Below are 27,771 nucleotides of genomic sequence, written 5' to 3'. Positions count from 1 at the left end.
CTCTACCCAGAATTGATTGTAAATATCTATCTATCTATCTATCTATCTATCTATCTATCTATCTATCTATCTATCTATCATAACTTTGAATCAACAAAGTTCTTTTAAAATGTTTCAAAGCACCAAGATTGTGTTGCAAACACTATGTCCCCATTTTATTGACAGACTGCCAGAATGGTTTAGCACTTAAACCATCTCAAATATCATGCAGCCTTCACCCTGTCAATTTCAGAGTGGGCTCAAATAGCCTTGTCCATTACATTGCTGACGTAATGGAATGGTCTGCATTTGGGGGGAGGGGTTGGGGAGCAGCTTATATGATTCCTAATGCCCACTCAGGGCTAGAGAGGTAAGGAACATTCATATGGAAAACAGGGAAAGGGTCTAAGTAGCCTGGATGGATATATGACAATATATTAATTGTTCCAAAATATAGAGATGGATTATGCTGCATGGTTACACCTACATTTGTTGACTACTTGGATGTTATGTGCACAAAGAAGCAGTTTTCTTTGTTTTGTGAAAATACACCATAATTTGATGTAGACCTGAAGAAAGATTTCCCATGCAACCACCTCTTTTGAAGAAACGGAAAAAGGAGAATTGCTTAACATTCCTTTTTGGAAAATCGAGCAATTGTTTTGCTCATCAGTTTTTATTTCCAAAACTCACCACCTGAGGACTTTGTGAACTTTGTTGACGGCAAGCAGATCTTAAATAAAGGATATGAGTACTCAGGTGAAGCAGAATTCCACTTTGGTCCACTCAATGGCAAAGGTCTATGACACAAAACCCATGAAGAACCAAGGGCCCAACACCACCACTGGCACCACACACAGGCTGGCTGTGGTGTCAAGCAAAAACTCTGTGGACAGCTCCAACCTAATGGATATCAAGATCGACTCTTTGAGTCGCAAAGTGGACAAACTCATCACCATTCAAGAAAAGGTTCTCCATAAGCTGGACAGCATGTCGGAGGATATTGTTGAAATCGAAAATGATGTTGAGATATTGAAGGTGGACAAAGAAGAAACCATCCAAGCTAGTAGCAAGCCCCAGGAGGTGGAAACTTCCAAGGAGATTAAAGAAATATGTGTAGAAATGACAAATATGCTGGCCACCGTGAACCGCAGAACTGAGCATGAGGCAAGAAGATTGGATGGGATGGAGAAAATAGTTCTTGGCATCCAGCAGGTCATAAGCTTCATCGGAGAAACTGTTAAGAATTCCAGAATTCTCGAGCTCATTCTTAAAGGCCAGGTTTTTCCAAACTGGAGTCCCGTCAATGAGGAAAGTGTGGAAAACGAAAAGAATAAACAAATAAGTGCCAAGAAACATGCGTCCTCTGACAAAAGTGCGACCGTGAGTAAGAAAACCGAAAAGGTCAGTTATACACTTCATGCATAAAAATATAGCAGAGGAGTTTAGATGTGAGATTGCTTGTTGGATGTAGATTATTCTTTTTATTCCTAGAAGCCAACGTGGCCTACTGAATAATCTTAATTTAAGATTTAAGATACAATAACTCAAACCCAGGGTCAGTAATGTTTATCAAATGTAATGCCATTTACACTAATGGATAGACACTATTTTAATATGAGCTAGCAGTGCCCAGGCACCCAGTACTGGGTTTCAGAACTCTTTTTTTATTTAAGTCCATGTGTCATTTAATTCCTTTCTATAGTGGCTGGCTAGCACAATAAACAGTTAAAATAGTCAGAGAACAACTGTACAAAAACATGTACAATATACACTGTGGCAATTTCAACATATTTTTTTGAGATTTAAAATCCCATTCCTACTCATCATTAGCACATTTATCCTAACCATTCATGAAGTTTTCATTTAAATTACAGTTGGAGACCCCTATCATTTCTCACTGGGCAGTCCATTTTCACTTAATACATTATGTGCATAGCTGGTTTAGTAGAATTGGGGGACAGGGGATTTCCACAAAGTAAATACTTGTCTAGTATGTTCCACAGTTAAATCTGCTTTAAATTGGTTAAATAAGTGGTTCCTTCCCTAAAGCTGCCTGGACAACTCCCAAAAAGTAACCAATTATCAATTTACAGTAATGTAACACCAGTGTGATCAATTCATAGAAGATTAGCGGAAACTAGGAAAACTAATTTAATGATAATTCGTTTGGTAATTTCTGCCAAGACAGACATGTGTGCTACATCTTCATCAGTAAAACTATCTAAATGATATGCACTGAAACAACCTGGCAGATATCGCTTATAGCATGACAGCTTATCGCAGGAGTTTTCAATCTTCTGTCTGGAGGTTTCAGCTCAAGTACAATTTATAATTTTCACTCTAGTGAATAGTATCACAGTTGCAATAAAAGGCAGAACATTCTGATTAACAAATTTCTTTTTCCCCCATTTATTTAATATATAATTTATGTCACAATAGTTTGGGACTGACATACTGCATGTTTAGGACAGAATACCAAACAGTAGGCTTAATTCCTAAAACTATTAATTACATGTCTGGCTGCACAGAATTAAAAAAGACAGTATTTGGGAATCTCTTATTCTCGTATTTTCTTTCTAGTCAGCAAAGTTATTATAAATAATACAAAATAATCTGCACTGTAAATGTTTATCATGTTACCATGTACTTCCCATCTCAGCATAGTTATGTGTGCCATTTAACATGTTTACAATATCAAAAACATCATCCTCAAGATAAAACTATAACTACTAATATTGATAAACCTTTTTATAAAGCAAACAAAGGGATCCAAAGTGATTCGATATAACTTTGTCGCTTTTCACTTTCTGTAGTCTTATGTTTTCTTCCTTTGATTTTCTTTTGCAAGGAAGAAATGTATCCGTTTAAACCAGCCGCTATTGCTGTTACTAAAAATGCAGCTTCGCCTAATAAATAAAACGAAAACCGTCAAAATATGAGTATTGTCATTATTATTTATGTTTACCGGAGCATTTATACTTCTAAAGAAATGCCAAAATGTTTTGCTACACAGATTATTATTCAATTATATGACAAGTTGAAAAAAGTTAATGAGCGCTCTCCCTAAGCAGAATCACCAGACCCCTGCTTCACCCAGCCATATCAGAGTGGAAATTGTTAGGTTATTATCATAACCCTGGTTTCCCGAAATAGAAATGTAACCATTACCGAATGGGTATTAACCTCTTTCAGACCTGAAACCTGAATAAAATATATTAAAGCTGCTTGCAGAGCCTCTGTGACGCAGTCATGCCTGCCCCTGAGGGCATAAAAGGACAGCATGCACAGAGCTCAGCGTAATCATGGACACAACGACCTTGAAGGTTAATGGTTACATTTGTAAAATGATAATAACCTAATGTTCCCTTTCAAGTACGATGTAACCACTACTATATGGGTAAGCATACCCAAGCCGTCGTAAGGGCAAGATTTCTGCACGACTGGAATGCTACAAGGCTAAGCCGAGGCTGCCTTGTGCATTACCATTCAGGATCCCAGTAACAAGTAGCTAGGGCTAAAAAAAGTTGTAAGGTTTGACTCAGGAGCCGTTCTAAACACTCTAGTTCTAAAGCCAGGGTTTTGAAGATCCACGATATTTAGTCTGCAGAACCTAGTAAAGGTATGGAGAGTAGCCCACACTGCTGCATTGCAAATGTCCTTGACAGATGCACCCTGGAATAAAGCCCACGAAGTTGCCATGCCCCTGGTGGAATGGACAGTGAGCTTTTCTGGAGGAGGCACGTTGGCTTACTCATAGGCAGTCCTGACTGTATCTGCTATCCATCTGGACAGCCTCTGTTTAGACAGGCTTGACCATGGGACTTCACCCCATAACAGACCAAAAATTGTTTGAACTGCTTCCAACTTTTCGTCCTGTCAACGTAATATGCTAGTGCCAGCACAGGACAGACCGTATGGAGCTGCCGCTCTCTGTGAGACTGGAAAGGAGGTGGATGGAAAGCCTCAAATTCTACAGACTGGTTGACATGTAATATCTAGATAGTTTTCAGGCAAAAAAGCAAGATTGTTATGGAGTCCTGGGTTCTGCAAAAATTAAGCAGGCTTGCAAGCAAGAAAGTCATTTTTAAGCGATAAAAATGTCAGCTCAGCTGAATGCAAAAACTCAAATGGAGGCTTCATGAATGAATCAAGCACCGCATTAAGCCTCCAGTGAGGAGCAATATCCTTCATAGGCAGCTGAAGCTGCCAAACTCCTTTTAAAAATTTATCCGTCAGGAAGTGAGCTTGGTAAGCTGAAATAGCTGCCAGATAGACCTTTAATGTAGAGGGGGATTTCCCCTCATCAAACAGGTCCTGCAAAAATTGCAGTATAACTGCCATGGGACAGGTCGTGGAGTCGAACACTTGAGGCAGGCACAACATCTGAAAGATGCTCCACTTGTACCCGTACTGGGAATGCGTGGACACTGCTCTGGCATTTTGCAGGGTGTCAATAACCCTATTGGACAGACCCAGATGGTTTAAATGCAGCCGTTCAGGGGCCAGACCCAGAGCTGCAGGCTCGATGAGTCGGGATGCCATGAGGTCTCCCATGCCTGACTGAGCAGATCGCGGCACTTGGGCAGTCTCCATGGCTGGCTGCTCAGGAGTCTCCTGGGCCAATAAGGGGTTACGAAGAGCACCTTGGCCTGGTCCTGCCTGATTTTCTCCAGACACAGCGGGAGCATGGCGAGCGGTGGGAAGGCATATAACAGTTGCGTCGGCCACTGGTGTGCCAAGGCATCTATCGCCAGCAGGTCCCCACCTCCTGTTATGAAGAACCAAAGGGGACAGTGGGTTGATTCCTGTGAGGCAAAGAGATCTACCTCTGCTCTACTGAAACTCTCCCAAATGAGGCTCACCAACTCGGGGCGATGCCTCCACTCTGCGGTGCTGGAAACTCCACTTTAGAGGAGGACCGCCACACAGTTTATCACCCCGGGTTGGTGTACTGCCCGCAATGAGAGGAGGTTCTCGTGCGGCCTGAGCAAAAGCTTGCAGGCCATGCGATGGAGACTGGGAGACATGAGAGCCCTGGTGGTTTATATAGGCCACCACTGTTGTGTTGTCTGTATGAATAAGCACATGTCTCCAACAAACCTCCTGCAAAAAATTCTGCAAGATCAGGTAAACTGCAGCTCCAAAATATTGATGTAGAGACTGCCAAGGAGGGTTCCACTAAGAGAGTACCTTTAGACAGTGACGGTCAATAGGTGGTCGCGATTAAATGCGGGCTAAAAAACCCTGCTTTTGAACCAGGCTTGCAAAGGGCTCATGAGCAGAAGTTAGGGTCTGAGAAGCAGCTGCCATCAAGTTCAGAAGATTCTGGAACATCACTACCGTGAGCGCTTTGATGAGCTGAAATAGCTCTAAAAAGGCAGCTATTCTCTGCACTCTGCCGTCCGACCGAGTGAACAGCATGGACAGCATGAATCCAAGCAGACTCCTAGATAGGAGGGTGTCTGAGAAGGCATGAGCTGATTCTTTGCACGATTCAACATAAGACCCAACCATTGAAGGTGGCCTGTGACCAGTTTCTGCCTAAGCTGGGGACTGGGCACATATGAACCAGTCGTTCAAATAATTGAGTACTCTGAATGGGGCCAGTATAGCTTCCATGCACTTCTAAAAGGCACAGGGAGCTAGAGAGAGGCCAAACGGCAAGACCTGAAACTCATACGATGTTCCCTGAAAGGAGAACCGCAAGTACTTCCTGTGCACTGGTTTTATGGGGATGTGGAATTAGTTGTCTTTGTGGTCCACCATGGTGAACCAGTCACCTGGCCTGATTGCAACAGCTGTTGCGTTGTCAACATTGTTAACCTCCTTTGGCTCAGATACAGGTTGAGCACCAGGAAGTACCTGGAGTAGAACCCTTCCTCCAACTGAATAGCCCGCTTTTGCAGTATAGCTGCTACCTCCTGAGACACCACTGTGGCATCTTGCGGGTCTGTGACTGATGTTGACTGAGTCACACCCCAAAAGAAAGGGTGACCATGCTTGAACTTCAGAGAGTAGCCGGTTTCAATGGTAGCAAACACCCAGATGTCCGTGATGCACTGACGCCAATACCAGGCACAGCTCATCCAGCTGTAGTGGTGATGGCCTGTGGTTGTCAGAGAGGAGCAGCAAATGTGACTGGTAGGCTACCAGAATGCTATTAAAGTTGCCTAGCCGTGCGGCGAATGCACTGGCTAAATAGGCACGCTTAAGGATCACCTCTGAGACCCGACACTGCTTGTTGGGGCAGATACTGTCCTTGGACAGGAGCGCTAAATTAGGTGCATGTACCAACACAGCAATAGAAGCCTTCACTGGTGGAAACTGGGCCAGGCCCAGCTTCTCCGCATCGTGCACCCTATATAGAATGTCCATAGACTGGGAAACAGCCAGAGCTGTAGCCGGGTGACCCCAGGAAGACTGGATCTCAAAGAGAAAATCCGGGTGCACTGGTGGGGATGTGGGAGAGGTGGCCGGCTCGTCATCGAAGATTGACTGCCTTGCCTCACATTCTGTACACCAGGGCACCTGCAAGACTGCAGTGGCCCTCTTGATCAATGCCATAAGCTCTGCTGACAGGGAGAGCCTAACCGCAGGGGACGTGCTATCTGACTCCACATCCTCAGACAGGAACGCCAGCTCCTCAGAGGTGGCAATGGATAGCGCATCATCCTGCTGCCAATCTGCTCTCGCAGCCCCCTTGGTCCCCAAAGGGACAGGCGGGGCAGACGGTGCCGAATGTTCACACAGCAACTCTAAGAGAACAGTTCCATAGTGGGAAACTGCTGCCCACAGCCTCTCCATTTGCTCTGAGTCTGCCGATTGCATGGACCAGTGACTCTTCTTCCTCTTCCGTGGAGGAGGAGAAGGAGAGGCAGAGGAGAATGAAGAACACCGTGAGGACGGCTTCTTTGCTGAGTGCGTCGTCTGCTCTCTCTTGGCACAGAGCCATGGGGGGAGGACGCAACCACCTCTCTATAAGGGGGTGATGGGGAAGAGTGCTGTGCTGGAGTGAGGGACGCAGAGCATTCCATAGAGCTGCGGGATAAACGTTTCTCAAGCATGTGCTTGGAGAAAGGTGCACAAAACTCGCAGAAGCAGCGATTAGCCAGTGCATCCTTGCCGTGCTTGTCCTCCATAGGCAGACTGGCCTTGCATGTCGCACAAAACAGGTATCAAGATGCTGTGTAAGGGATTCCCAAAGCAGCCTCTTAGTCCTGCGCAGCGCTGCTGTGCCCAGCAGCTGCTCTCACTACACGTGTGCCACAGCATGCAATGCAGAGAAGCATTTATCTGCGGTTCACTTTCAGCTTCTAAACAAAAATTAAATATTTATGCACACTGGTTTAGAGATAATATATTATACTGTTAACAAAATCAATTCAAGATAATTATTTTCTTTTACTTTCATTTTTATTTGTGCATTTCTGAATTGTCCTGCATACCCCCTTTGACCTTTAGTTGTACCCCCGGCTGAAAAACCCTGGCATGACATACAGGAGCAAAGGATGCATCAGTTAAATATAAGAAACAAAGGCCTATATATAGTCTTGTAATGCAATACTGGCTCACAAGTACAAATTCCATCCCAAAATGATTTCAAAACTGACAGGTTGGTATAAGGGGAGGAAAACCAGAGGACATGAAGTTCCCAAAGCAAATGTCTTGGCATACTATTACTCCCCTCATGTGCACCAGCACCGTGAACTCCAACTGACCTATAAAGTATAGTCCTTAATAAATCAAGTTTCCAAAACATGATTAGGTACAGCAGATTACAATACTACTGCCCAGCTAATAACTTCTAAAAGTGTTAGCCAGTTTAAACATAACTGTCTTCCACCAGTATTGAGACCTCATAAGAAGAACATAAGAAAGTTTACAAACGAGAGGAGGCCATTCAGCCCATCTTGCTTGTTTGGTTGTTAGTAGCTTATTGATCCCAGAATCTCATCAAGCAGCTTCTTGAAGGATCCCAGAGTGTCAGCTTCAACAACATTAACTAAATGCTCCATGTTTTATAAAATAAAACTTAATACCCTATCTAGCAGTTTGCTAGCCTAATCCCCAGTTAAAACATGGCTTGGGAAAAAAAAACCCTGATCTATGTTAAAACTATATAAAAATGTCAACATTTATTTTGGGATATTTATACTTGTGTCTGTATGTTTTAAAACATTTAAAGTCATGTAAATAGTACAGTTTAATAACTATACACATGTTTTACATAAAATTAAGCAAAATATACAAATGACAATTATATATATATATATATATATATATATATATATATATATAAACATTTAAATTCTAATTTATTTTATTTGTATGACATAAATAATATTTAATTTAATAAATGTATACATATAGTACAGAGCATATGGGACTAAATACATGGAGACTGTACTATATATATATATATATATATATATATGTACACCACTACTTTTTAAACACTGTCAGAGGAAGGACTTGGAAATAAATGTAAATATTGATAGAGGTATTGAATAGTTACAAATTTCTTTGCTTGTTTGTGTGCTTTATTTCCATCGATCTTAATTCCTGTATACAATAAAGGATCTGTGTGTTATTCATTTCTGAGTATGCACAATGTTTGCTATAGTGCCATCACTTTACGACAAGTTCCAATAATTAAATAAATCTAAATATGCAACAGTGTAGTAATAGTTAATGGTAGACTCGCTCCCCAGAGGGGATGAAATACCACAGCTTGTCCTACAAGAGTCATGCAAAATGTCCCGAGTCGTGCTGACTCTTCACAAGTGCTTGTTATCTGACCCCTATGATGGCATCAGAGAGGCCCCAACTGGGGCCTGCGGCATATCAATGTGCTATTTTCAACACGTCCATGAAAACTATTAATATTTTAAGCTTTTAAACTCTTAATCATATAAACTATCTAGGTTCACTTTTGGGTTTTTGTAGTGAATATGCCATAAGTCAATGTTATAGTTGCTATCTTACGTCGTCATTACAGATAAACCGGTCTGCCCAGTTGTCCACTGCTGATAATAAAATTGAACCACATTAAACTCAACATTTTCAATGCAGCCTCACGACTCAGTACCCTCTTCACTGCCCCCGATGTTTAGCTCAACTTCTCAGGCCTTAAACTGTAAGGTATGACACTGGAGCAACCTTGTCTTACATGTTGTTCTTCAGGTATTTAGTCTCCATGTATTTAGTCCCACATGCTCTGTATTGTATGTATACATTTTATTGAATTAAATATTATTTATGTCATACAAATAAAATTAATTAGAATGTAAATGTGTGTGTGTATATATATATATATATATATATATATATATATATATATATATATATATATATATATATATATATAATTGTAATTTGTATATTTTGCTTCGTTTTATGTAAAACATGTGTATAGTTATTAAACTATACTATTAAATGACTTACCTGATTAACCTTAGAGGAAGAATATTTAGGAGTTCAAAGTAAATTTCTCATATGAAACCAGACAGTCCATTTTAAGTGTGTGTTTGCATCAAATGTTACACAGTCTTAATTCAGTAAATCACAGATACTGTAGTACAGTGTGTTCTTTTATAGCATCTGAAACAATGACCTTGAAGCAATGTATAAATTACCACTCAGATCAAGACAACATACCAACCTTAGAAATCATTTTGAACAGTTTGCCACCTGTTTTTACTGCTACATTAGGCACAGAGCAGCTGGTTATCAGGGGGTGGTTGGGGGAGGTCAGTGACTTAAGGGTCTATAACACACTTTAGGTTCTATTTTAATGATCTAAACAGGATCCTAATACCTCCCCTTTTTAATACTATATCAATCCTCGTGGTATTTTGCCACTGTTTCAATTATTAAAATAGACTTCTTATTGCAGTATAATATGCATAGTGTTTGCCTTTAATACATATCCATAGGGGGTTTAGGAAATCAATTTCATTACCTTGTATTCTAGTACTCCATCAGCACTGTAGCAGCTGTCTCAATGTACTGTTCCATCGTGGAACACGGGGAGGACCTTTCATGCAACATGTGCGTCCTTAACTCCTCTGGGTTAGACGGTCTTGTTTACTGGTGAAAACAAATATGATAGGCCACTTGGGCAATTTAAACCAAAACAAGCTTGTTATTCAGTACTTAAAAGGGGTGTTCAGCCAGCAGAGATGTAAAGATGAGGTCACGTAACAACTACTGCACCACCAAACCTCTTCAGGAAGTCTAGGAAAACTTAATTTTATCTGCACTCATGAAACCATCCATTCACAATGCATTGTGTATCTGCTAAGTGTCTCTGTAAGTCACCTTGGATAAAGGCGTCTGATAAATAAACAAATAATAAAAGTCAAAGAGGACTGCCTATAACCATGTTTAGTTTAATCATTGTACCTTAAAATTTTACTTCAGGAAGTAATGTGTGTTGAGAAGTATATATCATCTGTTTTAATTTGTTTAAGTAATTTGCTTTTTATTCCTGATTTTTCATCCCTAAAATATTAGTGTTTATGTATCACTTGTGTATCATTTGGTTTGTACTAATAATTGCATGTGCACTAACCTGCCCAAGCACTGCCATCTTGTTTTTAACAGAGTACTACCTCTACTAAAGCAACTAAAGGGACTCAAGAACCTCCAGCAAAATGTGAAACCAGCCCCCATGATGCCATTCACATCCACACAAGCAGGACTAAACTTCCTGGACCAAAGCACTTCCTTATTTCTCGTAAATATGGAAACATTGTAGGTCTCATTACTGGAATAAGGTTTATAATTATGAAATAATGTGACTTGAGGTGACAGCTAATGTAAACATGGTTTCAAAATGAGCATTACTTTGGGTTAAAATGCAGCGTCTCTCGTAATGTTTGGATAATGCTTCTAGCTTTTGTATGTCAGGCATCAGCTGTTTGTTTTTATGTAGACAAAGTCAAATAATTCATGAATAAGGGATAAAGGTATGTTTTTAGTTAATATTTCTTATTTTTCCTTTATTGATTGTCCACATTTGCTCTTTATACTTCCCTCAACCTTCTTTCAGTCAGTCAGAAACAAAAACAAGCAGTGGACTACAGTTACAATGATTGTACCTAACAAGATAATTTCATAAATCTTACTTTTTGTGCACTTCCATTCAGTATTTATGTCTCAAATGTGAAGTTTTGAAAGAAATATGTTGTATGCATGTAAATGTGAACAGTATTTTTTTTATTTAGGTCAATAAATCTCGGTTTTTAGACAGTGTTACACTTTCTTGGCCATTTCACCTTGCAGCTGAGGTGAAAATACCTAGGAAGTGCATGAGTAACAGTACATTTCGAAAACTAGAATTACTTCATTACCTATAGCTCCTTTTTGCTTGAAGGAGTTGCCACCCCCCCCCCCCCCCCCAACGTTGAAATTAAACCATGTTATTATTATATAAAATGTAATTGACTTTTGGTTTCTTTGACAAATCCACATTTTTTGAGTTCTCTTTGACAGAGTTTTGAGTTGAATTGGAAAAATTGATGAATTCAAACATTAAGGGATTACTTCAAAGAAATGTTTTCCAATACCGGTATGTATAATATGCTTTGACATATTACCCCTTCAGATCAATACTGTAGTTTTGTTTTTGTTTTTTCCAGCTGGGGGATCACAAAGCAAAAGATATAAAGGAAAAGCCACGCTCAAGTCTTAAGAGACTGAAATCACAGCAAAAGAAGAAACCCCCAGATGCTACAGGTAAAAATCTAAAGGATTCTGAACCTTATCCATCAGCCTTCTTTCTTGCTCAATGCAATTTAGTTTAGTCGAACTTCAGACAACAAACAACCTCAGACATTATACATTTTTGTTCTGACTAGATCGCACTAAAATTATTAAGCAAAGATACCATTCTTGATTACTCTTGAAGGGATTCACATAGCTTAGTACAGTAAGATACTAAAGAATTAACTTGGGAACTTGTGTTCATTTACAGGAGCTGCTCAGAAAAAGGATTGGGTATTGGATGAAAAAGTTCAAAAGCTAAACAAACAAAATGTTGAAAAATCAGAGAAGGTTCCTTTGCCACAAGAAAAAACTCAAGTGGTAGATGAGGAGGACTTGATCTGGCAGTCTGCTGCTGTCCATACACAGACACAAGAGTTACTTGTTGCAGTCACTTCCAATGATTTAGCCAATACCTTTATGAGTGTCTGTCCTGCTGAAGAAGGAAAGCAGGAGATGGTCACCACTGAGGTGAACAGCCAAAAGAAACAAGCTCTTACATCACTGGTGTCCGGTGGTGTAGGACTTGAAGATGTGGTGAAGAAGGGGCAAGGAGACCTCAAGGAAACATCCAAAACCAGGGATCAGGAGGAAGGTAGAGCAGACAAAGAGGCAGAATCCCTGTCAGATGCAGAACTTGATGAAGAAGATGGGGATCAAGAAGGAGATGATGAACAAGAAGAAACAGAGGCTGAAGAAACAACCGAAGCAGATGAAGTTTCCCCAACAGATGAATCAGCTCCAGAGACTTGCCTTTTGGAAGGTGCAGATGAAACAGAAAATGGGCTACTTGCAGAAACACAGCTCTATGAAATCCTTGGTGGGATAAACCAAAATTGCTCAGTGATGCTTCAGAGGTAACTTTACACTGGTTAAATGTATGCTTATAGAAATGGTGAACATAAAGGCTAAAGTTTAGCATCAGAAGGTAAGAAAATAAAAGTAGATAAAATAAATAGTTAATTACTTTATATCTTCTCCAGGTATGAGGACAGTGAAAATGAAGTACTGTTATCAGAAGAAACTGGAGGAGAGCAGGCCAGTGAAACTGGACACCTGGGGGACACCATCGGTAGCAAGCGCAGAGTGTCCAAGGAGGATCTGGTGAAGGATGACAACAAGAAAAGCCGAGTGGAGTCTGAGAGTGAAGAACCTCAGCCAGAGGAGATTCTAGAACCAGCCCAGTCCGAATGTGTTGCTGAGAAGACCAATGAAACATGCATTTCCTTAAAGGAGGACAACAATAACCAGAATTTAAAGTTAATTATTGGTGAGGGAAACACATTTCTTACATTTTTATAAGTGCAAACTATTTAGTAGTAAACCACAATTATGTTAATAAAAGTGCCAAATACTTGTCTTAAAGATCCAGTATTATAGTATATGCTTTTTCCGTGCTGTGTTTTGCTGTTCTCTCATTTCCCCATTTCAGAGAGACTTTGGGGGACATGTATCAAACGTTTGCGACAGCATTAAGGCCATAGCGCCAAGTTTATGCTGGCCTTAAAATTGCCTCTTATGTATCATCCCACTTTTTGACAAGTTAATGCTGTGTTAGCACCGCCAAAATGCTCTCCGCAGTGCAATGCGCTCCACCACTCATTAGCCATGCATTTCAAGGATTGGCAAGCCTTAATTATATGCATGGGCAAATTGTAGGTGGGGCTCATTTGTAAATGAAGTCTGTGATATTAAATGAGATTTATGATGCGGCAGAACAGCTGCGTCGGCCCTAAAAGGTTCCACAAATAAGTCCGATTTCAAATTGGTCTTATTTGGGCGCAAAGAAAAAGTTAGAAAGCAGCTGATAGGAAAGAGCATTATGGCAGCAGTCATTATGTATTTCTTATGATGGAGAGTGCAAGCTCCTAACCTTCCTGAACAACCCAGGAACTGAGGGAGAGTACTGAGAAGAAGGGAGAGTATTACCCTTTTTGATCTCCCTGAGGATTAAACTACAGCTCGATATCAGCTATTTCACAACTGTTTGTATTCGTCATATAATAAACTTGGTTCATTAAGTTTTCCTTTTCATTATGTATATTTGGTTTTACACGTTGTGTAATAATAATATAATATAAAGTCAAGACACTTAGTCAACACAGGTCATTTCTGCATCTCCAGATGAGCTACCTGGGCTTTAGTGGGTTAAAACCTGTACATTTTATTTGAAACACAGGTTAGCCCATTTTCAACTGTCCTTTATACAATTGGGTTTATTTTAAAGTTCACCACTGCCCTAAAAATTATAAATCTGACATTTTGTGAACCTCTATCCACTGTAATTTTATTGTGTTAAATAATAAAAAGCAAGCCAATAAAAAAGAAAACCATGGGGAGAAACACGAGAATGATTTAAATCGTTAAATAATCTGTTCACATCAATCAAATTGAGTGTGGGTGCCAAAAGATGTTTACAGTAAACCTATGAGTAATCGCAATGCTTTCTGACCTTTCAGATATCGGCCCTCCACCTCCAGCTCCCTTTGACCACCGGGTTGTCTCTGCTAAACCAGCTCAGATAATCAACTTCTACACCCTCAACAAGAACGAGATTCTTGGAGGGTAAAGAGATTCATCAAGCTATTGTTGAGCAAGCCACTCTGAGAAGAACTACATGTCAGGGGGGATGGATTATAAGAATTGATCCACAAAAGCAGGTTGCATAACCAGCTAGTTCTCTTTATTCATAACTCCCAAGTCAAGTGCGCTATTTATACCAACTGGGGTTATGTGAAAATGAACCTGTGGTGCCAGCTGAGAAATAATCACAAAGTGTTAATCCAGGGCTTCAAAGCCCTGAGATCTGGTAGGATTCCCAGTGTTGTGGTGAAAGGGGTGACACTAAAAAATCAATCCTCAAATATTTTGTAAATTGTATTAGTTTTGAGTTATTGCTTTATATATATATATATATATATATATATATATATATATATATATATATATATATATATATATATTTATATGTTTTATTTTTTTATTCATTTTCTTTTGCACTTAGTTTTCAAAGTAGCTTATAATGTAATCTGTGTTTCTGTTTTTTTTTTTTTTTTCAGAGGGCGCTTCGGTCAAGTTCATAAGTGCGTTGAAAATTCATCAGGTCTCACCTTAGCTGCAAAAATCATAAAAGTCAAATGTACAAAAGAAAAGGTAAGTTTTGAGAATACAAAATACTTATGTATCTGTGATGATATATATGTATCTGTGGTGCAAGTAGCTGCAGGTTAAGAGTTCCAGTATAATTCTATTTTACAGCAATTTATAATTATTATTATTTTTTAATAACAGGAGGAAGTAAAGAATGAAATACAAGTAATGAACCAGCTGAACCATGCCAACCTTATCCAGCTGTATGCAGCATTCGAATCCAAAAATGACCTAATATTGGTTATGGAATAGTAAGTACATTTATTACCCAGGTCACTTTCTGTATCTCATGAAATAGATGCAATATGAGCCTAAGTATTTGGTATGCCAGTTTAGTATAAACATACTGTAGTGTTGGGAAATGTAGTCAAGGACTGTGTATGTTAAATGTTTTACAGTCAACCCCTAGAGGTGAGACCTGCTTATTTTATTTCACCAAGATCTAAATATACACCCCCCCCCCCCCCCCTTATTTTTTTTGTATATATACAGTATATATATGAAATATGAATAAAATGCTAAGAAACAGCATATCATTTTATTATGCATAAACTGAATTTTCTGTTGATCCAAAGCAGATTTAAACAGCAGGACTCTCCCTGTTGTTTTACACATTTGTACAAACAGAAATGAGCTAGACACTCACGGATTGTATCCTTGGTGCACAAATTCTCAGTGGTTATTTACATCCACTGCTGTTTACATCACTTGAATATACCCCACTGTATTGGATGTTTATGATCAGCAGCAATGCATACATTGTTGCTGTATATTTTGAATGGGTCCACTTGCATTCATGTTTGTTTTTTTTTAATTTCTCTCTGCAGTGTGGATGGAGGAGAACTTTTTGACAGAATCATTGATGAAAACTATTATCTAACAGAGCTGGACACAGTCTTATTTATCAAACAGATCTGTGATGGAGTCCAATATATGCACCAGATGTACATTCTGCACTTAGACTTGAAGGTAAAGTATTTGTGTATCATTCAACTTCACATCTAATCCTCCTAACTTGTACTTCTGTGTATGGCATCTATTTTAACTGAAATACAGTGGCCCCTTATTATAACATGATATTCATGTAGTTAAGAGACCACTTGTGACAGAGTGAATGAATCCTAGTCAACAATCTCCCTCCCGACCTGTGAGGACACTGTATAACCGGAGCAGAATGCCCCGTAATGGATGATTTGGCAGTTCATTCCAGGGTCATCCAGGAAGGGGGCGGGGCCATGATACCAGAAGTCAGCGCCTTAATGCGGTAGGCGATGTGTCAGTCACGGATTGGAGGAGACGTGATTGGCCGCGCCACCGAAAGAGGGCGTGACGGAGGGTATTTAGAGGAAGTGGCCCCAGTGATCTCTTCCTTTGATGTGGTTACAAGATTTGACCAAAAAGGAAACGGACAGGGTCTCCCGAGTGGCGCATCCGGTAAAGGTGCTCCACGTGGAGTGCAGGATGCGCTCTATAGGCTGGATGTCGCCGGTTCGACTGTAGCTCCCAGGGGGCGGCACACAATTGGCCGAGCATCGCCCGGGGGGAGGGATGGTTAAGTCGGCCAGGGTGTCCTCGGCTCACTGCACACCAGCGACTCCTGTAGTCTGGCCGGGCGCCTGCGGGCTTGCCTGTAAGCTGCCCAAGAGCTGCGTTGTCCTCCGACACTGTAGCTCTTGGGTGGCTGCATGGTGAGTCCGCAGTGTGAAAAAAAGCGGTCGGCTGACGGAACACACTTCAGAGGACAGCATGTGTTCGTCTTCGCCCTCCTGCATCAGTGCAGGGGTGGTAGCGATGAGCTGAGCCTAAAAAATAACTGCCCATTCTAAATTGGGAGAAAATAATAAAAAATAATAATAATTGGCAACGACTAAATTAAAAAAAAAAGTTTTGTTTGTTTGATGTGCTAACTGTTAGTCATTTGTCTTTGTTAGACAGCTAAGCACTAGCCGGGAGCTGTCGATATAAGCCAGCACTAAACCCGAACTAGACTTCACCACTTATTCACGAACTGTTTGTCTTTCACCACACATGCACAAGAGCACTCACTATAGGAAGAAGTGACCGTGTCTGTGTTGTGTGTTAATTCAAGTGTCTTATTGTTTTCGGGACTGTAAACCCTTGTTTTGCATGGAGCGATGCACATGGCTGTATAGTGCCAGTGCTTATTAGTTAAGTGTTGTTGACACGCAACCCAGACGAATAAAATAGCTGTTTTATTGAACTTTAACTGTGTGTGTGTGTTATTCCTGAGCACTGCACCAACTACACCTGTGTACTACCAACCACACGTTCACACTGCTGTATGATGTTTTCAAATTAAATAATATTTTAGGGAGCCAAAACCAGTGTTGGACAAATAAGTGTCCCTCATTTTGTACATTATACCAGTATATGAATAGTAAAATTGCACAGATTGCAGAGTGATACGGGGAACCAGTCAAAAACAACAATTAGTACAGTTTTGTAAGTTGCATTGTGCAAAAATAAAATGCAAGCACATGAAATTTGTTGTAGTGAATCTAGGTCTCTGTGTCAATGTACTACTTTCTACTACTACTACCCAAGATACAGTACCACAATCCTCTCATAATGAAACACACAAAAACCCTCAAGAGCTCTTGTAAGTTTAACATTGATTTTCCAGTCAACCTTTAAGTTTGAGGAACAATACTGCATGTGGAAGGCCATGAATTTGCATGAAATCAAGAAGATATAGAAGATACAATGTATCCATTACTCAGTTTTACTTCCAGAAGAAAATGATTATTCTCTTTTCTTCCTCTGCAGCCTGAAAATATCCTATGTGTGAACCGAGCCACCAATAAGATAAAGATTATTGACTTTGGTTTAGCAAGAAGGTATGTCAAAATGTTACACTGTCTCTTAATTTTTTTAATATGAATGGAAAGGCTTTAATATTAGATTTTGCTTGCGAACAACATTTAAAATCTAAGCAATTACTTTTGAAAAACAATGTATATTAAACTAGTTTCAACAATGCTTTACCAGTAATAATAATGCATGTGAAGAATGCCTTTTCTGTAAAGTGTAAGGACTGCTTCATTTGGTATTTGTACTCCTTTGTCATTAGATACAAACCAAGAGAAAAGCTAAAAGTGAATTTCGGAACGGCAGAATTCCTTGCTCCTGAGGTTGTGAACTATGACTTTGTCTCGTTTCCTACAGACATGTGGAGTTTAGGGGTGATTACATACATGCTGTAAGTAAATGTCCCCAGTAGAAGTGATTTTCAGCTAACTACAGAAATAAACGAAAGTCAAATATAAAAAGCATGCTCTTCTAAAACCAGTTTACAGTTTTATAGCATTACAAGTTGTGACTATTACATAACTCTCTATATTTACTTACAGTGTAAAAGAGTCTGTAAAAAGCTGCAGTTTAACAGAGGTATTTATCGGTTATTTCAGACTCAGTGGCCTATCTCCGTTTCTTGGAGAGGATGACAACGAGACACTCAATAACATCTTGGCTTGTCAGTGGGACTTTGAAGGAGAAGAATTTGGAAACATCTCAGAGGAAGCCAAGGACTTTATTTCAAAGCTCCTTATCAAAAACAAGTGGTACATATTACTTTACATCATATACAAGCAGCCTTCCAGATAAGATGCGTACTGTGTGTTTTACGCATTTGAAAAAATATGAATTACGCATGATATTTAAATTGAATGTGTAAAGAATACACACAACAATTTTGCTACATAGCGTGAGTTCGCATGTTATGAAGCTTTGTTGGTTCCTGGCATCTCAAAAGTCAGTTGTGAATACACTGCATGTGGTAACTGCAGAATGGATCTGGGAACTGCCAGAAACACTTGACCAATAAGTTCTGGTTAAAAAAAAAAACAAGTTTTTGTACAGTAGTTCAAATAACATTACAGTTAAAATGTAAGGCTGTTGCATACCCTCACCCAAAATACATTTTACTCACATAGTGTCTAAATTGGAGAGTAAATTACTCAATGACCGAAAACCTTATCTGGAGCGCTGTATACCAGTACAATAATGATTTATATATATATATATTTTGCCAGTACATACATGGGGAAATGGGAAGAACAATTACTTAGAAAGTCAGAAAGAGAACCTTTAGAATACATTCGGTTTGTAGATGATATTTTTGGGGTTTGGACACATGGAGAAGAATCTCTTTTCCAGTTTCATAAAATGGCAAATGAAATACACAGTAATATTAAGGTGGACCTTCGATGGACAAGGAAAGAAATATAATTTTTAGATACCATAGTAAAACTTGAAGAAGGTTCAATTGAGACTGACCTCTTCTGTAAACCTACTGACATGCACCAGTATTTACACATGTCCTCTGCACATCCGATACACACTAAAAGGGCAATCCCAAAGGGTCTAGGAATAAGAATACGAAGAATATGCTCAAAAGAAAGTGACTATGTAAAACAAAGAAATGTATTAAAAACAAATCTTAAAAAAAGAGGATACAAAGAAAGAATTATAGAGACGGAGTTAAGAAAAGTGGATAAACTAAAAAGAGATGATCTACTAGATTATAAAAATAGAGATAAAAAGGTCAAAAGAGTCCCATTAATAATGACTTACTCTAAACTTTTGCCCAATATTTCTAAGATAGTTTGGAAACACTTGCGGATTCTACATAATTCAGAAAAATTAAAAAAAGTATTTTTTAAGGCCCCAGTTGTAGCATTCAAAAGAGAAGCTAATTTAGGTGATATGTTAGTTCACAGTAAACATAAAAGAATAATTGACAAAATAGGTTCTACGAACATATTCACTAGTAGATGTAAAGTGTGTAAATACATAGACAAACGTAAAAATATAATTAAACATAAGAACACCACATATCCACTAAAAACTAATACCTACTGTAAAAATAGCAATGTTGTTTATGGAATAGCCTGTGAAAAATGTGATGAAATCAAATATGTTGGAGAGACTGGAACTACTTTATATAAAAGAATTCAGAACCACCTTTCGTTAATTAGAAATAAAAAAATGAATGAACCAATAGTACAGCACTTCACCAGTCAGGGACATGACATAAATGATGTAAAGTTTGTAGTATTAGAACAGCTCAAATTAGACAATGCGACATATAGAAGAATAAAAGAAAGTAAATGGATAAATAGACTGAACACGATTATGCCAGCGGGACTCAACAGAAAAGAATGAACTAATTAACTTCAATAAATATATAACATTTAAATAAATAAACAAAATTCATTCAAAAGTTGTGCATGCTGATGCGCTGGGGAGGCCAAATCTAGACTGATCCTCAGAGCCAGCATTGCATGATATAATAAAAATATAAGTTTATATAAAGTAGTGTTAATTAGAATTAATACAGATTCAAAGATAGAAGTAAAAATGATGTCACAATATATAGAACACCATTACATCATGTAAGAATAAATCATGAATTTGAATGTAAACAATAACAAGTAGTTGTCATGCCGTCAAAAACCTATAAATACCTCCAATGTTTGGATTCAAACACAGGCTCCCTTGAGAAAGATATGTACAACATATCGAAACGTTGGGCAGCTGGCTCTTTGAGCTAAAATATATATATATATATATATATATATATATATATATATATATATATAAATGAACCCGCTTTATATCATGATTGCCGTGTAAGCATGATTCATGATATAAAGCGGGTCATGATATAAACCGGGTTTCACGTTTGCCTATGACAACATTACGAGTGCGAGAAAAAAAGAAAGAAAACTAACGGTGAATTAAAGAGCAGTGTTTTAATACTGTACATTTAGTCGTTCTATACATTTAAACAAATTTATAAAAAGTCAGCATTGATATGCTCCTGGCCTTTCCTGTACTGAATGTCGAAACAGTATAGTTGTAAAAATAAAACCCAGCGTGTTACCCTTGCTTTCCCATCTTTATTCCGATACATCCATGTTAAGGGTGCATGGTCTGTCACCAAAACAAACTTTCCTCCCCACAAGTAATAATTAAGGGCCTCAACGGCCCACTTAATGGCCATGCACTCTTTCTCTACTGTGGCATATCTGACTTCTCTAGACAACAAAATTCTGCTTAGAAACAGGACTGGATGTTCCTATCCGTTTCTTACCTGTGACAACACAGCCCCCAAGCCTACAGCCCAAGCATCTGTTTGTAAAGTGAACGGTTTGTTAAAGTCTGGACTGACTAGTACTGGTTCTTTACAAATGACCTCTTTTGAATCCCTGAATGCTTTGTCTGCTTCCCCATTCCAAACTATTCTATCTGACTGGTTAACTTTGGTTAGTTCTGTAAGGGGCACTGCTTGGGTAGCGAAATCTTTTAAAAATCACCTATAATATCCTTTTAACCTGAGAAAAGCTCTTAGCTGTTTTTTTTATTGGCTGGCTGCTTACAAGAGAGTATGGCCTGTACTTTCTTTTCTTGAGGTTGTATCTCCCCATCTCCCACTATAAAACCTAGGTATTTGCAGAGCAAAGGCACACTTCCTTTTATTTGTGGTCAACTTCCTTCTCAGATTCCCTCTCAGTTTACCATAACACTATCACTCTCTGGTCTTTTTTCCCCGCAACCCATCTAGTTTATTTTTCTTTCCTGCTTTTCAAACACTTCCTCTGAAAACTCAAACAACTGGTTCATCTCACTTGCTCCATCCTTGACTGGCTCATCTAATGCGGATAATTCTAGTTTTCCCTCTAACAATTTCTCAAAGTTGGGGCAGTCCCTTCCCACTACCAGTGGGTAAGGAAAGCGATGAAAAACTCATAATTTATACTGTACCATCTCTCCCACAATTTTGATTTCTAAACCAATTTGGCTGGATAGGTCATAATGTCTCCATGAATACAATTTATCCTAACCTCTGTACAGCTAGGTAAATCCAGATTTCCAATTTGCGAAGCGGTAATTAAACTCTGCCCACAACCTGAGTCTAAAAGAACTAATCACTCATGACCTGCCACTTTAATGGAATCAAATAATCCCCCGCTAGTATTCGGGAGGTGAACTTGTTGCTTAGCGTGGTGACATAACTACAATTATCATCAACATCAGTATAGGGCCCCGCCCAACTACAATGCATGTTTTCTACCTCAGTTTTTATATTACATTGCCTGGCAATGTGTCCATTTTGATGACAGTTAAAGCAAATGGTATCCCCCACCCCTCCCCCCCACAGTCCCTTCACAGCGCAAGGCTGCTCTTCGTAACCCCTTTCCCAAACACAGTCTCACAGATTCCATGGGTTCTTGGTTATTCAGGAAGGGGTTGCGCTGTTTATAACATCATTGCACCTCAGGTGAAAGAGCGTCCAAGCGGTCCACCGTGGTATGTCTCTCGACAAGGGAGACCAGTTCATTCGCATCGTGGGGATTGGCTTGTCCAATGGTTTTCCTCAACTGGAAAGGCAGAGCTCGCAGACATCGGTCCATAATAACCAGCTCCAGCACTCAAGCCAATGCATTGGTCTCTGGTTGCAGCCACCTTCAGGTGAAATGTGTAAGGTCAAACATTTGTGAGCGTGGCCCTTTGTCTTTATGAAACTGCCAGTCGTGGTAGCGCTGGGCTCGCACCATTTCCTTTTCAATTGCTTATAATCATTTGCAGCATCACAAAATCCGAATAAGCCTTTTGGGCATCGCCTATTAAAAGTGGTGCCAACACCTCTTCCCACTGAGCTCGAGGCCACTTCTCCCGTTCCACTGTCCATTCAAAGGTCAGAAGGAATGCTTCCACATCGTCCTATTCGGTCATCTTCTGTAGGATCTTGGACATCAGTACAGCTTGTACGTCTACAAGTTCTTTACTTGTGCTTGAAGCAAACCCATTTGTTGCTGGACAAGGTGATTTGTTTCCTGCTGTGTAGCAGTGAGTTGCAACAGCGCATTTAGTGCTGCCTCCATTTTAGCGATTTATCACAAGATAACAACAAAGATAACAACAAAAAAAAATACTCCACTTCTGGTACCATTTGTAACTGATTCACGTGCTCGCAGTGTGTTGTCTTGACTTTACTCACGAGTCAGGCGCCCAGGATTCAATGAAAGCACTGTAGCGTACGTTTATTATTTACAAAAGGAAAAGAAAAGAAAAGAAACCTAACCTAACCTGGTTTTGGGTTCTAACTAAACAATAAACATCCCTATACTATATAAATGAGACAGGCTAATCCTATTACCCCATGTACCAAACGAAAATCACAATCCCACTCGTAGTCAAAGTCTGTTTCCAAAGTTTCAGTTGACCTGTACACAATTCCAAAAGTATTTTCACTCAGACACAAACTCCAACTGTCTCCTTCACTACACCCTCCTTGAGTGTTGTAAAACAATGAACACTTTTTTAACCCCCCAATTACTCCAATTGGAGTCAACCTTGACTTCAGTAGTTCCCGCAGGCTCCTAATGCTTCCTATATCATTCCAATAGAAAAATGACATTTATTATTTTATTCTCTTTAAACCTATTTTTAAAACTTATTTTTTTTTCTTTTCTTAATCAAAACCCAATCCATCACTACATATATATATATATATATATATATATATATATATATATATATATATATACATATATATATATACACACACACATCTTTGAAGGTGTATTTTCGGCTCATAACCTCAGCATATTAGGTATGTGAATGCTGTAATTTTATTTAATGTGTTTTTTTTTCTTTTAGTTGGAGGATAAGTGCAGCAGAGGCTCTCAAACACCCCTGGTTATCTGACCCCTGTCTTCACTTCCGACTTCAGCAACAGGTATTTACCTCACCATCATTGCATTACAGGAATGGAAATGAGACTCCCATTGCATAGCAGCTTGATCCATTCCTGGTTTTACTATGAGTCTAATAAGACACACCTGAGCTTTGTTACCTACACACTGTGGCCAATCAAGGTTGTATGCAATAGGAGTCTTATTTCCATCCCTGCAGTCACAATGGCTGCAATATGGAGATTGTGATTATAAATATATATTTTTTTGGTTGCCCCCCTTGTTTTGGAACTGAACAGTCCTGTTTGGTGTGACTCCTAAAGCCAAGGAGGTCTGCTCACTTCGTTCGCCATGCACCACCTCTTTCACCTGCATTAATAATCTGAACAAGAGAGACAATGAATCACCCCTAGGCAAAAACACCAGTGAGACTTTATACAATTGAACTTGATAGTATTTAGACCGGCTGCTGTTTCGATCATTAAAATAAAAGGTGGTGTACCTTTAGGAATCTTTAACATTTCTGTAACATCTGTTGAGCTATTTTTAATTCACATCGTGTTATCAATTAATACGTACATCTGACCCCCCCCCCCCCCCCCCGCATTTATTTAAATTCAAAATTCCATTTACATGTATAATTCATTTTATATGTATTGTGAATTTGCAAGTTTGCTGTATGCTTGTAAGTAATTGGGACCTTTTGCATGTTTTCCTCCTCTGCTTTTCAAGTGAATACATTTTTTTAACATTGCACAGGGCTTAACTGAACTTAATTCAACTTAGGGCTTAAATTTCAAAACTCTGCAGAGGAAGGTGGGGCCTAATGAAACCAATGAACATGGCGAGAAAGCTATTGCCCTCGGCTGTGAACTATCCTGGGTGCAGTAGCAGCACTGCACTGCACCCATAATATCTATGTTAGTACTAATGCCAAACATTGTATTAAAAAGTAATGCTACAGTGTATTTTTGTAAGGGCGTGCTGTAGTAAGGATTGTTTTATTTTAACTTAATGCTCTTTGTTATTTTCAGAATATTTTGTTCTGTTTGCTCAATCAATGTGCTTACTTAGTTTTTAAAACTAAATTAGGAACAGATATTTTATGTAAGTTAACAAGCCCTAAACAGGCAATACTTACTGGTATTAATTAACAGATACAAATACTGCTGGAAACATGTAGGCTAAAGGTACCTGAACCCTTGTAAAATTAGCCATAGTAAAAGCACAGAAATGTATAATAAAGCATAGGAAAGCATTGTAAAGAATAGCCAGGTATGGTAAGCATATTAATAAACATGACAAGCCAGGGTAAACTATGGTAAGTGCCCTATATAACCATGGGAAAAGCATGGGAAAACTGCCAAAAAATATCTTGTAAAAATACTTTTATAAGGGAAGACTTATTCTTCAAAGTATGTTTTAGAGATTATGGGCTTTGCTTCTAAATTAAGTATAGTATTTTTGTATTGAACTGTGTGTGTGTGGTTTTTTTTTTTCAGAACAAGTGCCACTCATCACACGCACCACCTTCGGAGGAGTAACATTTAAAAAAAAAACGAACTGAAACGTTTTAGGTATATCTCAAGCTCCAAATGATTTGATGGGCATAACCAAAAAAAAACAAAACAATTTTATTTAATTATCTGAAAAAGTCTACAGATAAAAATCAATGTACCTTATATAGAAACAATACATGGTAGTGAGAACACATGTTTTCAAAATGCTGGCTGATATGCTAACTAACATTATTTGCCAATAGTTTTATAACATTACTTGTTTAATTTTCCTTTCACAAAAATGGTGCAAAGTGCACTTGGTGTAAACACCTTGATTAATCTGACCCAGTATATTAGCACTGAATTCCATGTGATTTATTTTTAAAAGATACAGACTGTGTTTACTGCAGTCTGTAATTAACTCCTATTTTTCGATAGATGAAAATTCAACAGCAATATATGAAAATGAGAAACAAACAACTTGAGAGGGCTTAAGAGACCTTCAATTAGATGTTTGACACTACTTTGGTAAAGTCAGTAGGTGTTTTTCTACTTTCAGATAACGGGAGTTAATTAAAGTCTGGAGTAAACTTTGAAAATATGACCCTTGTCAGATTGTTCCTACTTTACTGTACACAAAGTGATAAAGTGAAAGGTTCTTAAAGGAGTAAGCAGCGGGGTTCCGAAAAACCAGACAAACGGTTTCCCAAACCGAATAACTTGGCCAGACAATGTGTGTTTAATTAAAAAGAAAACAGTTGCTATATTGCAATGTGGTTATAATCAGCATTTAGAATAATTGGATACTAGGGTTTTCATTAAATATGGTTATACTTTGCAAAGTGCAAAAGGCATGTTTTTTTGTTTTTATTATTTGTAAAACAGACACTCACAGATTGCTAATGTATTCCTTATTTATGCAACATGTTTTGAAACTACTGTAGTTACAGTGGCGGTTTTTACTAAAATCAAAAAAATCACAAACTGTGAATCATTACATAGTTAGGTAGTTAAGAAGTCTGTTCGACTGGTGTAATTTTACTTATGTGTATGATGGGGATGAACTGAGTGTGTGGGTTCGAATTGTGTAAGCTACTGTATGTGCACTTTATTATTTATTCATTTTATGTAATACACTCAAAACTGCTAGATAAGTAGGCCTTATCACATAGGTGCACTACTTATCTCCTCCTAGATGATGTAGCCAAGGTTTGTTCAGTAAAAACACACACATTATAGTTTTTCAAGAGGGTGGTCTAGCTTTAAATAATTGGAGGCTGTGTGGTCCAGTGGTTAAAGAAAAGGGCTTGTAACCAGGAGGTCCCCAGTTCAAATCCCACCTCAGCCACTGACTCATTGCAAGTCACTTCACCTCCTTGTGCTCCGTCTTTCGGTTGAGACGTAATTGTAAGTGACTCTGCAGCTGATGCATAGTTCACACACCCTAGTCTCTGTAAGTCGCCTTGGATAAAGGCATCTGCTAAGTAAACTAATAATAATAACATAATTTGTATTTTACAGTTTAGCAGCAGATCTAAGTAAATATGCATCCAAAATGAATTAGTATAGTACACTATGATCTAAAACTAGCTACAAACATAAACAGAAATTATTTAGCAAAGCTACAATGCACTTTCAGTTATATAAAACAAACATAAAACAATACTGTGCATATTGTTTCAGGCTATTAGATACTTCAGTACATTAGATTTGGGCTATCGGATAGAACAGGCGTTTGAATGTAGTGTGTTGAATTTATCTGCATACTTTTATACTCACCTTCCGTGAAGGCTTATTGTGCAACAGCAAACTACCTATTTGAATTGTTAGAATTAAGCTGAATCTTTTGTAAATGCATTCTTTGGTTCAAACGTTGTTTGTAGTAGTTGAATGTTCTTAAGAATGTGTTTTAGAATTTTGTATTTATCATTTTTCAGTGTGTGTATGCAATTTTTAATTGAAGTTCATTACATAATATTAATAAAAAAAAATCTTGATATAACAATAAATAATTAGGTTTACTAACTTAATGGGTGTCTATTTGCATTTTTACATAACTTTATTCTACCACTAGAGGTCAGTAATGTAACTTGTAAATGAGTGAGGAGTAAGAAAGGTGGCCTGCCTTATTCTGACTTCTATGGGGTTTGTTGTTACTATTACTTTGAACAAGGATTTTAAAGTTCAATATTGCAAAAAATGAAAACATTTGAAAATGACAACATGGTACCACCATTTAATTGATGTGGGTTGTTGCCTTAGCATGTAAGTAACATAAGAAACAGTATTAAAGTGTCAAATTAAAGTATGGAAAAGAAAGTAGGTAAAGAGTCGACACGTGAAAGTGTAGTTGTGTAGCATGGTACTAGAAGACATTGAGACAAACTAGTAATGCTACTTTCTGTTTCAGACTATTCTTGCAAAAGACCAAAACTATTCTGTGTCATTTTTATATTGCAATCATTTTAACCTGAGCCAAGCTAGCTGAGGTTTTCCTCCAGTGTTACATAAACAAATAAGTCTCTCTTTTGCCCACTTTATTTATAATGTAATTCTTATAGTATGTTAATTTCACTCCAAAGTTTTTTTTATTTTTTTATTGATAGTATTAAAAGTATTAAAAGGCTAAAAAGTATGGGATGAAGCATCATAAC

At 38.5% G+C, this 27,771-nt stretch overlaps 1 protein-coding gene across 2 annotated transcripts; it reads left to right on the top strand.

The window, feature by feature from the left end:
• The first annotated feature begins 327 nt into the window (after positions 1-327).
• mylk4a (myosin light chain kinase family, member 4a) lies at positions 328-27,147 on the top strand. Of its 2 annotated transcripts, XM_033992946.3 has the most exons (14): positions 328-1,383; positions 10,588-10,737; positions 11,625-11,721; positions 11,960-12,605; positions 12,732-13,018; positions 14,208-14,313; positions 14,808-14,901; positions 15,040-15,149; positions 15,726-15,867; positions 17,686-17,756; positions 17,990-18,118; positions 18,327-18,479; positions 23,584-23,662; positions 25,121-27,147. In XM_033992946.3, exons 1-14 carry the CDS (start codon positions 727-729, stop codon positions 25,160-25,162), a joined length of 2,763 nt encoding a protein of 920 aa, XP_033848837.3. In that variant the 5' UTR covers positions 328-726; the 3' UTR covers positions 25,163-27,147. The 2 variants fall into 2 exon arrangements, with proteins under 2 accessions (XP_033848837.3, XP_033848838.1); XM_033992947.3 differs by lacking the exon at positions 10,588-10,737.
• Positions 27,148-27,771: the final 624 nt, after the last annotated feature.

The sequence above is a fragment of the Acipenser ruthenus genome, chromosome 3, assembly GCF_902713425.1.
Source record: "Acipenser ruthenus chromosome 3, fAciRut3.2 maternal haplotype, whole genome shotgun sequence".
In the NCBI taxonomy this organism is placed as follows: domain Eukaryota; kingdom Metazoa; phylum Chordata; class Actinopteri; order Acipenseriformes; family Acipenseridae; genus Acipenser; species Acipenser ruthenus.
Note: the sequence above shows the minus strand (reverse complement) of the source record. Positions and strands in the feature narration are given on the sequence as shown.

Coding starts and splice junctions, on each gene's coding strand:
- mylk4a (XM_033992946.3), top strand. CDS start 727: ATGAGTACTCAGGTGAAGCAGAATTCCACTTTGGTCCACTCAATGGCA. Junction 11,722..11,959: donor GAAACCCCCAGATGCTACAG/GTAAAAATCTAA, acceptor GTTCATTTACAG/GAGCTGCTCAGAAAAAGGAT. Junction 13,019..14,207: donor GAATTTAAAGTTAATTATTG/GTGAGGGAAACA, acceptor CTGACCTTTCAG/ATATCGGCCCTCCACCTCCA.